At 36.6% G+C, this 14,186-nt stretch overlaps 1 protein-coding gene across 2 annotated transcripts; it reads left to right on the top strand.

Annotated features, from left to right (window-relative positions):
• The first annotated feature begins 2,324 nt into the window (after positions 1-2,324).
• AREG (amphiregulin) lies at positions 2,325-13,981 on the top strand. 2 transcript variants are annotated; one of them, XM_077143167.1, is made up of 8 exons: positions 2,342-2,433; positions 3,986-4,113; positions 4,931-5,042; positions 6,100-6,348; positions 8,878-9,079; positions 9,843-9,998; positions 11,903-12,002; positions 13,802-13,981. In XM_077143167.1, exons 3-7 carry the CDS (start codon positions 4,982-4,984, stop codon positions 11,994-11,996), a joined length of 762 nt encoding a protein of 253 aa, XP_076999282.1. In that variant the 5' UTR covers positions 2,342-2,433; positions 3,986-4,113; positions 4,931-4,981; the 3' UTR covers positions 11,997-12,002; positions 13,802-13,981. The 2 variants fall into 2 exon arrangements, with proteins under 2 accessions (XP_076999281.1, XP_076999282.1); XM_077143166.1 differs by lacking the exon at positions 3,986-4,113 and having other exon boundaries at positions 2,325-2,433.
• Positions 13,982-14,186: the final 205 nt, after the last annotated feature.

The following is a 14,186-nucleotide window of genomic DNA, read 5'->3' as shown; positions in this document are numbered from 1 at the left end:
TCCTTCATTCAGTATCATGGTAGGATTTATAATAATTCAATGTATCTATACTTCCACTTCTGTGCCAAATGGGTTCCAGAACAATGTGAAAAAATTTTTTTCATGTATTCATTAGAATTTTTTTATACACTAAAGTAGCTCACTACTTATATGAATGGCATTTGAATCATTTTGTAATATGACTTTCTTAGAGGTAAAATAAGTGTCTTCATAGATGTCTTTAATTTAATTTAAATGCTATTTCAGCCAATGTAGGCTCCCTGTTGAAATTAATTTCAATTTGATCTGCAAAAGCCAAGATGTTAAGGCTATAAAGGGCAGTAATTTGACTTTGTTCGTACTTAAAAGTACCTCATCATATGTTATATAAAATATTGATATCGATAGGAGTAGGAGTAGGTGTCATTCCAGTTCTCCACACTTTCAAATAGTTTTATTTTGTAGCTCTGTAATTCTTTTACTAATTTGGCACACTTCCCTGGTTTAACCTACCTAATTATGCACAGCAAGCAACTTCAGTTGGAACCTCTTTTTGAAGGAAGTAGAAAGTATATAGTGTTAGGCATGGATAAATGCCAACATGACAAGTAGAAAATTATAAACATCTAAATGGAACTAATAGATTAGTTTATATTTATTAATAATATAGGAAATGCTATTTATATATTGGAGAAGTTCGTAGTTGTGATTTGGGGGTTGGTATGTTGACTCATAAAAATAATCATGAAGTACTCCTCCCTGAGATCCACTATCTATAAAACCCAAGATCAATTATATGAGCAAGCACATAATCACACTTTCGATTCTATAGCACATATTTTAGGAGAGTCAAAGTGATTTTCTTTCACCACACAAGATCTTTAAGAGTTTTCAGTTGTGGGTAAGTATCTCTATTGACTTATCCCTGCTTCATTCATCATGCATTCATTAAATATTTCCTGAGTGTCTCCGATGTCCTGGATATATGCTGAGCAGAGGACAAGTAAGACTGAAATTTTGTCACTGCAAAATCTTGGTAATATCAACTTTGGATAGCTGCTCAGAGAATCTTACAGAGTGCTTACATTTTAAGACATTCCTATGCATGTTGGTAAATAGTGATGTCTGGTCAAGGAGAAGAATAATTACAAATTGTTTTTTTATATCAGAGATTACTCGAAAGAAACAAGGGAGAGAGTAAAACCTTCTGTATTCTAGACATTCCGCCCTTTAAATGTCTCTTTCCAATCCAAACCTCAAAACGATTTTGAGAGGTTCTCGTTATTATCACTGTTATGCTGATGAAGTAACTGAGGTTATTAAGCATTAGGAAACAAAATTTGCCATCTGAGAGTTTGGATTCTCTTATTGGTATTCTCCTTCCTGAGGTGGAATATTGAAAGAGGTTGAAATAAAGCCTTCTCCGGGATACCAGACAAAGGTCTGTTTTGAAAGTGGATTCAGTGTTAACACAGGAAGAAGTTTTGTCACCTCAGAAAAACGTAAATCTACTTTAGTATTTCCCTAATCTATTGCGTTCTTAAGTATTTATGATAAAAAAAAAATTACAACAGATACATTTAATTCACACAATTTTATTTTTTTTCTGTAATTTTACCTTTTGAATGTTCCTTGTATTTAACGGAAATAATTTTGAAATAAAGCTTTTCTAGTCTGGGCTGTTGAAAAAAATGGAACTATACCAGGTGGCAAAGGGTTGGGGGTAGGAAAGCATGCCGGTTAACAGTAGAGACTAAAAATAGTTCCTTTTCTACTTCCTTAAATGACAATGCTTGAGAAGAAGCAATATTCTACATGGATTTTATGTAGAAAGATAAATCTTTCTGAAAAAAAGAGATGTTAATGTCAGTTGCCATTCACCTTTGTATATCTTAAATACTCTACTAGGAGAGAGCAGTGTCTGGGCCAATGAGTTTTTGCTAGCCTGTGTTAGCCTATGGGCATGCCCTGAAAACTTCTATATCTGTCTCTATTTGTGATGTTCCATATTTTGTTTTCTTGGAAATAAATCAATATATTGTTTACCACTAAAAAAATTTATCAGGATCCTGAAGGTAGACACCAAAATGAGTATTTGGTTGAGAGCATTTGTCCTTACGGCTGCCTTAACTTCATGCTTGAGTGAGGGAACCATCACTCAGTCAGGACAAAGAAGGGTTACCCTACTTGCATGTATTAAAATTGTCTCTTCATCGCAGCCTAGCATGCAGAATGTAAAAAATCCCACATTTTCTTGGGGTTTGGCTTCCTACTCATGTGTGTATTTCAGAAAGCCATGACACATCAAGGGGTGCTGCATTGTGATGCGATTATGATGACAGCCCATGCTATTCTATGATGCACTATAAAATGCTCAAAATGGTTAGTCTTAATATGACGTAGGTGCAAAGTTCATGGCTTGAAAATACTGAAGGGGATTTCTTCACTTGTTCTGTAAGTAGCTCCATTTGTGAGTCATTTAGTTCTCCAATGTGATTAATATAGTGTAACTATCGTAATGTCAAGGCCAATAATAATAATTATCATTTATAGAGCAACTTACCATATGCTAGAAGTTGTGCTACTTATTTATCTATCTTATCTCTTTTGATTTGCCTTAACAGCAGGTAGCTATCTTTATTTCCATTTTCAGATGAGAAATCTAAGTCTTTGAAATCTTAAATTACGAAGAATGAATGGAATTTGTATGTGAAAACCTAGGTTGGTTTGAATCTAAACCTCATATTAAGCATTGAGCAACTGTTTGCATCCATGACACTATCTTATGCACTACATCAACGTTAATCACCACCCTCTAAATTTCCAATTGGAAAAAGACTAAGCAATTACCAATGTAAAGTGCCTATTTTTAATTTAAACAGAAAAGGAAACATTTCTGATGACAGAGCTGCACAACTTGCATTCACCTCAATAAGAAGAGTAAAAATATTGGCAGAACAGGCTACAATGAAAATGAAACCCCCGGGAGCAGAAAGGTGCAAAAGTGTAGACAGACTGAGCACAAAAATCTGCGGGCAAGTCTCTGAATCTCTCTGAATCACAATTGCCTCATCAAAAAAAGATGACAATGCATGCCCCTAGTTCATCCGGGAATGGGCGGGGCCAATTCTCCAGACTTACTTTCCACTTTTGTCACACCCTGCCATCAGGTCTTCTTTTCATCCAAACTTTCTGTAGGATGCAGAAAGACTTTGAGAGGTTTCTCTATTCTTCCCCAAACCCTCCCATGATACAGGAATAATGAAATTGTGCCCTCTTGTTTTCCCATGACACATTGAACCCTGAATAAAGTATGATAAGATATTAGAATTATGTATCTCTGAATCTGGTCCATACCACAATCTGAGATCTTGGAGAACAGGAACTGATCATATTCATCATTTTATCTCCCCTGACCCTTGCCCAAAATATAAAATCCAAAATGTGCTTTCAACAAATATTTAATAGGAGACATGGGATGATTCACGACTCTTTATTCCATCCCACTAAATGCATGGTATTATTTAGTTTATTCATTGCAATATGACATTAAAAAAAAAAAAGGAGCTTTAAATAAGTTTCCCAGAAAAAGGACAAATGCACTGTGACCCACATTCTTCAAAAGGCTACTTTACAGGAACAATCAGGGAAGAAGATATATATCTCCAGGACAAGGAAATAGTTAAAGAGAACAGTGTTTTTTTTCTCTTCCTTAAGTCCAGAAAAATCCAGTTCTGGAGTTGTCACTACATCAAAATTAGTCAAATTAAACAGCTCCCTCTCTTTCCTTCATGTTATCTCCTTATCGTGATTAAAAAGAAAAAAGTGGCCTTCTTATAGGATTTGAGAGTCACAGGCCTAGTACCTGCCCATTCATATCGGGCAACAAACATCCTGTGCCCACATGCCAATGAGCTACCATTAGAGATTCATTCCTTTAGATTAAGCATATTCTCTTCAGAAACCCTCTATTCAAAGGTCACTTTTGTCTGAATTCTTCCATCAGAATGGACACAGTCCGGGTTTTGCCAACCGCAGAGCCTTTTCCCTCCCTTTTTAAAGCTGCTATTTTGCCTCCTGTTATTGGAGCACTGATACCTACCCAGCACCGTTACTGAGTGCGCAGCGGTCTAGGTAAAGTTTTCTGTTTGTGCTTCGTCAATGTAATTACGACAATTTATCTTTGATGAATACCCTGGGCACATAAGAAAAGGGGGTGGGAGATGGTTTGAAATTCTGGCCACTTCACGTTAGTGGCAAAGGGCCTGTGATGGAGACATGGGCGCATCATAAAGGAAGCCGCTCGTCATTTGGAGACGCGCTCTTTCCACTAAGTGTCATTGTTAATGACATCCGCACCATTACTGTTAAGGCACTCTTGGTCATAAAGTACGTTGACATCTTAACATAGAACTTTCAAATTTAATCCCGGTCCGTTGTAATATGGAGATCAACCAAAGTATATACAGAGATTTCCCAGATGGCGTTTGACACTTGGAGAGTTTTGACTGTCAGATACCGGCTCCCAAACTTCAGACCCGCCCGGGAAGGGGGATCGGATCCTTTCAATGCTTCCAGCTAGAGATTGAATTTCGCTTTCCTCCACGCACGAGCGGTTGGGGGTGGGGTTCCTGCCTTCCGTTTGTGGTTTGGGGTAGTAACCTCCTCCGGCGCAGCCGGCCCCCACCCACGCGGCGGCCGTGACGTCAGGGCCCGGCCCAGCTCCCCGCCCGGGCGCTCCCCTCGGGCTGCTATAAAGCGGCAGGTGCGGGCGGCGCCTGCGGAATGTTCACACCTTTGTGCCCGCGCCCGAGTGGGAGCCGAGAGAGCCCGCGGCCAGCCCAAGGCGCGGCGTCCGCGGCTCGGAACCGGCCGGGGCTTCTTCCAGCACCTCTCACAACTCTCCCTTCTCCTCTCCCGTGTCCTGCTTCTCTCCTCCTCCTCCTCGCAGCCTTGGTCCGAGCTGCCCCAGAGAGCGGGACGCCGTCGCTCCGAGGGACCAATGAGAACCCCGCTGCTGCCGCTGGCGCCCGTGGTGCTGTGGCTGCTCCTCCTCGGTTCAGGTGAGGACATCCCGGCGCGGAGCTGCCGGGCGCTTCTCCTGGGGCGGGCAGCGACTGCCACCTTTTGAATCGCCACCTCTCCAAGGAACTCTCCTTGGGCATCCCCGCCCCTGTCCCTCAGAAGGACATCTCTAGGGTGACTCCCTAGAAGGAGGAGAGAAAGGAGCAGGAGTCTTAGACGTTCCGGGCCAGGAGGAAGGTGCCTGGCAGAATCTCTGTACTTTCTTTAGTCCAGTTGTAGGAGACTTCGGAGATCATGCGATCTAACGCCCTCGTTTTCCAGATTAAAACAAACACAAAACGAGGTCCAGAGAGGTGAAGTGATTTCCACAGATCCTACACTGAGTGGCAGAGCGAGATCCTGGACCAAAGCGCTCCTGCTTCAATCCTCCATCTCCTCTATCTAGTGATTTCATTTTTACCTTCCTCAGAGGGCCTCAGGGTGGCCCAGGAAGAAGTTAGAAGCACCGCTCTGAGGTGGTTTTATTGAGACCTGTAAGGTAAAACGAAGGCTTGAAACTCTGGTACCCAGTTGCCTTCTCTATGTGACAACACTCATAATGAGACAGTGTCAGCAATCATTATCAACTGCCGTTCATATTTTCACATTTTGTGTATGTGACTTTTTAGTACATGTGAATTCATGAAGAAAAGCTATATTTATACCTAGAACTTTCTTTTAAGATGGGGCAGAATAGCATTCTAATAAAGACAAGTACATTTGGAACATGAAGTGATAAGAATTTTTAGGCATTATCTGTAAAGAAATTACTTTAGATGAATGTGTCTGTTTGGCAGTATTATTTATTTATATATTTATTTGATGTGAACTGTGGAAAAGAAAACCTTGATAAAAGAAGCTCTGTAATTGGAACAGCTGAGTTTGCTTGTTGGCAAAATCTGAAGTTGCTTTCATCAGTGACTCAGTCACAAACAATAGCACATGTGAAAGAACTTGCTTTGATATCAGAAGATAAACATTTCTACTGAATGCAGTTGACTGACAAGAAAGGCATCCTGCTTTATTTTTTCTGTTCCTCTGTCCTTTTCATCACAGGTCATTATGCTGCTGGATTGGACCTCAATGACACTTACTCTGGGAAAGGGGAACCAGTTTCTGGGGACCGCAGTGCTGACGGATTGGAGGTGACCTCAAGAAATGAGTTATCCTCAGGAAGCACGATTTCCCCAGTGAGTGAAATGCCTTCTGGTAGTGAACCGTCCGCAAGGACCGACTATGACTATTCAGAAGAGTATGATCAGGAACCTCAAATATCTGGCTATATCGTAGATGATTCAGTCAGAGGTGAGTAAAGGATAACGTGGAAATGTGACCTATGACATGTGGGTTGGCATAAGCAAAGCTGCTTCAAAAGAAAGCCACTCCCTAGATTTTCTAGTGGTTTTCTTGTGTGTACATTTATTGCATAGATGTTAGGTAAGCTTACCACCTGGGAGAGATGTAAAGTGCTAAATGTAGGCATGTCCTCTATGTTTAGAACTCTCCCAAATATCTTTTGTTCTACAAAGTCTAATCTTCACAATAACTTTATGAAATAGGAATTTTCCTCATTGGGGGCAGATGAGGAAATTGAAACTCAAAATGCTTGTTTTACCCAAGGGCCGTAGCTAGCAAGCAGGAATTAGAGCTCTGATCTGTTTGATTCCAAATACCAACGTTTTCCCACTCTGCTGCATGACCTCTCTTCTGAGATGGAAAGACATTAACCAGTGCTATCTACTTCATATCTTAGCTTTTGTATCCACTCCCACTCTAAATACCCACATTTTAGCAGAAATAAAGGAACAGGGGAGGTAATAGGGCAGGAAAAATTGGACTTTACTCCTTAAGTAAATTTACTAGTCTGAACAATTGGTGAGTCTATTATAGTAATATCAAAGAAGGACAAAAATGCTTGGATTTTATTTGCTAAAATCACAATTTAACCCCAAATCCCATTTGTCTGCTGAATAACAATGATCCCTGGTTTTCTTCCCTTTTGCTGTTGCAAATTTTTTAAAAAGAGTGTTTGCTTAAGACAAGGGGCAAACGTAAGAGATAAATATTGCTTATTACCCCCATATTACTTTGGAGTTTGAGGACAGAAGAAGTTATCAATAAATCACTTCCAAATACCCTGGCAACATCCAGTATGGAGACAGGGCATGAAGCTGTAAGAGCTCCTTACGGCCTCTTCTTTCTTCACCTTAGTTTCCCTCTCTTCTCCCTCTTCTGGCTCCTATCACTGGTGAAAGGGGAGCAGGTGGTACCACAGGGATAAGTGACAGGTGGGAAAAGCTTTGCTGAACACTCTACTTCACTTTCTTGCTTCTGAACTTATGCTTTTATATAAAATGGGAAGGGGAGCCCCACTTTATTACTCTTCTTTTTTGAAGAAGGGACATTTGGGCATTAAAATGATTAGAAACTTTTAAGATGTTTCAGGTTATTAATACTGAAATAGGTCTAATAAATTGTTAGTGATGAAAATGACTATTGCTCGAAATTGTACACACTGTGAGAGAGTGAAAATGTTGGTTGAATTCCTTTGAAAGATGCTAAGTTGAATGTCCATGGGTATCTATTGTGACACTGTAACATAGTGACTATTTATTATTTATTTGTCTATATTCATGATCTATCTGGTAAATTTCAATAATGTTCACTTAAAATATTCTTATAAGACTTATTCTAACTTGCTATTTTAACATCAGAGAAAAGTTTCCATATAAAAATTGTATAATTACCTATTAAACTTTGCTCTTAATTTGACTTTTGCTAAGGTTATTATAATAACCATTTAAAGTATTTATAAGGTTTGTAATTTTCTTAATCAGAGGGGTTCTATTTTTTATTTCCTTGTTAACCTTCTTGATGTTTCTAATATTTTCTATTTAACGTCTTGATGTTGGATGGCCATTAGGTCTGATGGCATTTTCAATTTTTGTTGGACTATTGGCTAAATACTTTCTCAAATAAACCTAGTCACAAATTAGTGTAAAAAAATCATAGCTCTCACATGAAAGACTCCTCTTCCCTATCTTTTGTAGTTGAATAAATTATACCTTACTGACATAACGTAACAGGACGAAGCAGTTTTCTGGGTATTTGATGAGTTAAGGTGAAACGTGGAAGTATCTTAAATATTTGTAGACTTTGTTTTCAAATAGATTGACCCCCCCTCCCCCCAGACTTGGAAGATAATGGCTAATTAAATCTGTTGTAATCTGTTATTTGGAAAAAATTGAAGTACCCACAAATTCCTAACTATGATGTTGAGCATAAGGTTAACATGGTTAAATAAAATCAATAAAGATACCCCCTGTTCCATTTTAAATAAACAACATTGGCCATCTAAGAGAATGCAGTCTTTTGACATCCCAGCGCTGCCATTTTCTAGCTGTTTGTCCTGCTTGTCCTAGGTTTCCTCATCTATATCAAATGGATAATATAATACATAAAACTGTGATTTTGTTTTACTCTTATTAGTGCTCATTACTAAGAGCTTGCTGTGTATTAGAAATTCTAGAAATGTTTGAAATAGTTCATGGATTTTCTCACTCATATAACTGCTGTTATCGATAATATTGACGATGATGTTAAGATGAGAGTGAATTCAAAAATATATTTCTAGGATGATAAAATAACAAAGGGTTCAGCTTTTTAAATGCCATATGATATAGATATTCTCTTTGTCCTTTTACTGTGTATATATTGTATTAAATAATGAGACAAAACCTGCTATCTTCATGACTCTCATTGTTATGGTTTCTTTCCCTTAAAGTAATATCCAAGATGGAGATTGTTGACAAAATCTTGTTTTTTTTCTTTTAGTGGAACAGGTAGTTAAACCCAAGAAAAATAAAACAGAGAGTGAAAAGACTGCAGACAAACCCAAAAGAAAGAAAAAGGGAGGTAAAAATGGAAAAAACAAAGGAAACAGGAAGAAGAAAAATCCGTGTGATGCAGAATTCCAAAACTTCTGCATCCATGGAGAATGCAAATATATAGAGCACCTGGAAGCAGTAACATGCCGGTGAGTTAACCTAAATAATACAAACTTTTACATTTCTAACACCATCTCTGAAATCACTGACTTTAGAAAAATTTTTTTCCCAATGTTTAAACCAAAGGTCAACAATTTTTTTTCTTAAAGGACCAGATAGTAAATATTTTAGTTTTTGTGGGCAAAGGTTATGCATGTATTTATATAATCAATTAAAATGTAATGTTTTTAAAATGTCCACACTATTCTTAGGTAGGTATTGAATATTTGCACACAAAAATTATCTAAAAATAAAAAAAAACTTAGTTTGCAGGCTGTAAAAGAATTGGCAAATGGCCAGATTTGACATCTGGACTATAGTTTGCTGATCCTTATTATAAACCATCATTTTATAATATGTAAGAGGTTCTTTTTCAAAAAGAACCTAAAGGTATTCGTCACATAATCTTTTATATTGCTTTAGTCTCCTTCCTCCCAAAAAACTGCTGGCATATTAAAATATAGTGGATTTATTAACTGCATAAGAAATCCCTGAACCCATTAGATGGCAAAAAAAGAGAGCACAAAGAATGAAAAAATGTGTCTTCTTGGAATATTATACCCAAACTAATATCAACATGTCCTTATACTAATAGATATTTGGCTAGAATGCATTCTGTGTCTCATAATTTTGAAATGTAAGCATGACATTTTTTAAATGTTAGAATTAAATGATTTTGTGACCTGGAAAGTAAACTTAAAGTAAATGGACTGTTTTCAGCAATTGCAATTTTTAACTGTGGGTTGTTTGCAGATGTCATCATGATTATTTTGGTGAACGATGTGGAGAAAAATCTATGAAGACTCACAGCATGATTGATAGTGATTTATCAAAAATTGCTGTAGCGGCCATAGCTGCCTTTATTTCCGCCATGAGCTTCACAGCTATTGCTGTTGTTATAACAATTCAGTAAGTATGATAATATTTTAAAATTCCTACTGAAATAATGCCAGGCTATTTTTTTCAGTATTTTTACCACATTTTACTATTATGTTTTAGATAAATTATATTATTGATAGCGCGTGGTCTGGTTTTTACCTTTACACTTTATTGACAAAGATAATACCATATGGTAAAATTTTATTTATTTTACTTGGACCATCATGGAACTTAATATGTAAAGCCCCTTTTCAAAAGATCTAGAAGTTTTTTGAACTTCAAAGGTGATGGTTTTGTTGCATATCACATTTCCACTCACGGTCACTTTTGAATATCAGAAAGTGTTGGCATCTTCTGTAAACAATTTTAGATTAAGCAAGCCTCCCAGTGACAAGCTAATTAAAGCCTGGTTCACAGTAGCTTGTCAGAGACACTGCTGTGGCTTTAAAAGTCACCAAGAGCTCCAAAACAGCAGCCAAGAAAAGCTGTGCCTTCTGTGCACATTAGAATGCAAAACTCTGTGTTGAGTATTTCATAGCATAATACTGATGTACTTATAGCTTATGTCCATTTTGTTAGTGTCAGTTACAATAATATGGGAACTAAAAAAGCATTTCCTCTGTACGGCATAGTGTAGGAAGCAAGAACAATTCTATTACTGTTCTACTCCAGCAGTATCTTCCCTGTGTTCACAACAACAGATCACAAACTTCACATCATGACCAATGAATGCTAGTGCCAGACTCCTCCAGGTAGTAGATACTGATGGATAGGTCAAAATGACATTGTCTTTCAAACAAAAGCCATTAAATAAGGGAAGTTTGGGGGAGGGTGTGAATGACTTTATGATGACTAATGTGCTACTAGAGCTTGGGAAAAGCAATGGACTCATTATTCTAATTTTAGGTCTTAGTAAATTACTTGAACAACTGGATTGTGTACATGATCTACTACTTGAGGAGACAAATTTATCTTCTGCCATTGTTTACTATTATTTCATGTGCAGATCCTGATAAAATGACACGTAAAAACTGTTTCATGAAGCACATAAACTTTGATGTTTAGTTTAAATTGGTTTTGTTATCCTAGAACTTATTTTGGCATCTTAAGACCATGAACTAGATATGCAAATGTATTTAGGAACGATACACTCAGACAAACCATCGTTATTTGACCTGGAAGGATAGAAGGGAAAAAAGAGCAAGTTAAGGAAGATGTTTTATAATAATTATTTAATATTGTAATTGCTCAAGTTGAAATATTTAATAATCCATTGAGAAAGTATATGCAGATACTTTGCCATGGTGGCACTCAAATCTCAGCAGTGGCTTACTCCTTTTTGACTAAGCTTAAGCCATAACTGTTATTTTTTTCATATTTGAGTTTTTTCTCCAAATATTACAACAAAAGAAAAGCTCTTACGATTGTAATGGTAGTGTTGTAGGGTTCAGTTAGGGACTTAAAAAGACCTACTAAAAATAAAATTGCTTGTACAATGCCAAGATATTTTAAACCATTGTGGTTTGTTTTGTTTTAAAAAAAAGAAAATGGCAGTAAAATAAAACTGGAAGGAGATATTTATTAATATTGAAAAATAAAATCTTACTTGTTTTGTAATCCTGTATACAAAAATTTCAATAATTTAGATTAGTTTGTGTGTATACAAAATGGTCAAACTACACCATCTTCTTTCTGCAATTTTACATGCCAACTGTGCTAAGATGAAAGTTTGCATCTTAAGACACACTTATTTAAATCCAAGGTCTCGAAATATAGATATCCCCTTTAAAAAATTAGTCATATTTTATAGTTAGGTTTAGGTTTGGTTTGGCATCAAGTAAAGGACTTAATTGTCTATATGGACTCATGAAAATCTCAATCAATCTATACATAGGCAGAACACGGTTAACAGTAGAATGTCTTATTTTCTGAAGGCTTCGTAAACGATACTTCCGTGAATATGAAGGAAAAGCTGAAGAACGAAAGAAACTTCGACAGGAAAATGGAAATTCACATATCATTGCATAACTGAAGGTAATTTACAGGTTTGAGTTTTAACATATATACTTAGATCATATCCTATACTTTTGGAAAATTTAACACCTATTAATCTCAAGAAAATTGAGGGAAGCAAAGGTTCTTAAACATGGGTGAACCATGGTTATATTAAAGTGTTTTTTGAGGAAGAGGTGGAGTTTGATATTCAGAATGGACTATGTGCTCAGTCAGTCTGATAAAACTTGGGAAGACATAAAGCCAGTACTCAAAGAGCTAAGTGTCTAGTAATATAGAGGGGGAAAAAAAATCAAGGACCCAGAATACTAGGGGCATAAAGTAAGTGTCATAAGAAAGAAAAGAATGGAGTAGGAGAAGTTTCCAATGAAGGATAGAAAGAGTTCAGTGGGATGCATTTCGTGAGCAAGAAAGGGTGTATTTGAGCAAGAAAGAGTGGCATTTGAAGTGAGCCTTAAAGTACTGATGAGGTTTGAACTAGTAATTGTGACAGGAAATGAAGGTTAGTAACGTTAGATGACAGAAAATTTGGGGAACTTGTAAAAATGGCCTGGTTCAAATGTATGGTAGGGGAGATAAGATTGTAACGATAGGTTGAACTGACATGGTAGAAGGCCAAAATCAGTGAGCCAGCACTTATATGTGAGGAAGTAGAGATAGTAGATAGATTGCTCTTTTAAGGAAAAGAAGTAGAAAGGGAAAAGTGGTACAAATTTGAGAGATGATTTGGTAAGTATAAATGTATGGTTTTTTTTTTTTGTAAAGAAGGAGAGCCGAGCATGTTGTAGGTAGAATGTAAGAGGATATGGACAGGGATATTTCACTGATAACAAACGTGAACAGCTGATGAAAAAATTTTAATAGGAAGAGGGAGCTGAGGAGATCAAGGACATAGAGTTGGTTAGAAGGAACTCAGACAGGAAAGAAGATGCTACATCCTTAAGTCATTGGTTTTCTCACTTTGTTTGGTTTATGAATTGCTTGGGATGCTTGCTAAATATGCATATTCCTAAATCCAGCCCTAAACCTACTGAATCAGAATTTCTCTTGTTTTTTTTAAAAGAATTTCTCTTTTTAACCAGCACTCTAGATGGTTCTGATATATTTGGTCTTCCTACAATACTTGGAGAATCATTACCTTCAGCAACATTAAGTGCAAATTTTATGTTCTGAACCTATTACAGAATTAGCTCAATAACTTATGAAATGGATAGGGGTTATCCATGTCAGTGCTACACTCAGTATTTATTGCATCAAAATGTATTTATATTGGCTTAATGTATTGAAGTTAAAACCACCAACATGAACGAGGGTAAATTTTTCATTACTTAGTGCAATTGAGACTTTTCAAAATAGGTCCCAGAATGATTTTAGAAAAAAGAATATGCTGTGCTAGCACATAGTGGCTGCCAATTATCTGGTAGCTACTATTATTATCTCTTTGGTACTAATTATACTAAATTAACTGTATATCATAAATACCCTGAGCCACTTAATCGTTGTTTTTAATTATGTCCACTGCATAGATTTGGCTAGGAAGACTATTTCTCATGTGCTGTTGCTTTTTTACTAAACACAATTTGATGAAACAGGTTTGAATATACGCTGGCTTCTATCTAAGCAGGCATTAACCAAGGCAGGTGACAAAAGGAGTCAAATCAGTGGGAGTTTGTCCCTAAATTGCTCTTAAGATATTTTGTAAGGCCTCCAAGAAAAAAAATAAAGTACCATAAATTCTGATTCGTGATTTTCTTTGGAATTTTCTTAAAGCTATGTTGGAATTAAGCTTGTCACTAACACTTTATTGTGTTTTCTTCTAGGATATTGGATCAGGTTCACTGCCAAGTCACAACAATGAATGATGAGTTGGTTCCTCTTTTCAGTGGATCATAAGAATATGGAGCCTTTGTGTTCTAATGGTTTAAACTTTCAATTGTTGCTTTTTATGCTGTCTTATGTCTGTACATAAAGGTGCATGGAGATAAAAAGTATTTTTTCAAGTTGTAAATAATTTATTTAATATTTAATGGAAGTGTATTTATTTTACAGCTCATTAAAGTTTTTTAATAAAATACAGATTGAGAGTTTGAATATTAGTTTTCGTATTGCAAGACTCTAAGGTATTTATTCGTAACGGTTGGTCATATAAAAAGGATTTCCTCCTCTTTTTTACTGCTTTTATGTGTATTTTAAAAATATATTCTT

Source organism: Tamandua tetradactyla, chromosome 24, assembly GCF_023851605.1.
Source record: "Tamandua tetradactyla isolate mTamTet1 chromosome 24, mTamTet1.pri, whole genome shotgun sequence".
NCBI lineage: Eukaryota > Metazoa > Chordata > Mammalia > Pilosa > Myrmecophagidae > Tamandua > Tamandua tetradactyla.
Note: the sequence above shows the minus strand (reverse complement) of the source record. Positions and strands in the feature narration are given on the sequence as shown.

Coding starts and splice junctions, on each gene's coding strand:
- AREG (XM_077143166.1), top strand. CDS start 4,982: ATGAGAACCCCGCTGCTGCCGCTGGCGCCCGTGGTGCTGTGGCTGCTC. Junction 5,043..6,099: donor GCTGCTCCTCCTCGGTTCAG/GTGAGGACATCC, acceptor TTTTCATCACAG/GTCATTATGCTGCTGGATTG. Junction 9,999..11,902: donor GCTGTTGTTATAACAATTCA/GTAAGTATGATA, acceptor TATTTTCTGAAG/GCTTCGTAAACGATACTTCC.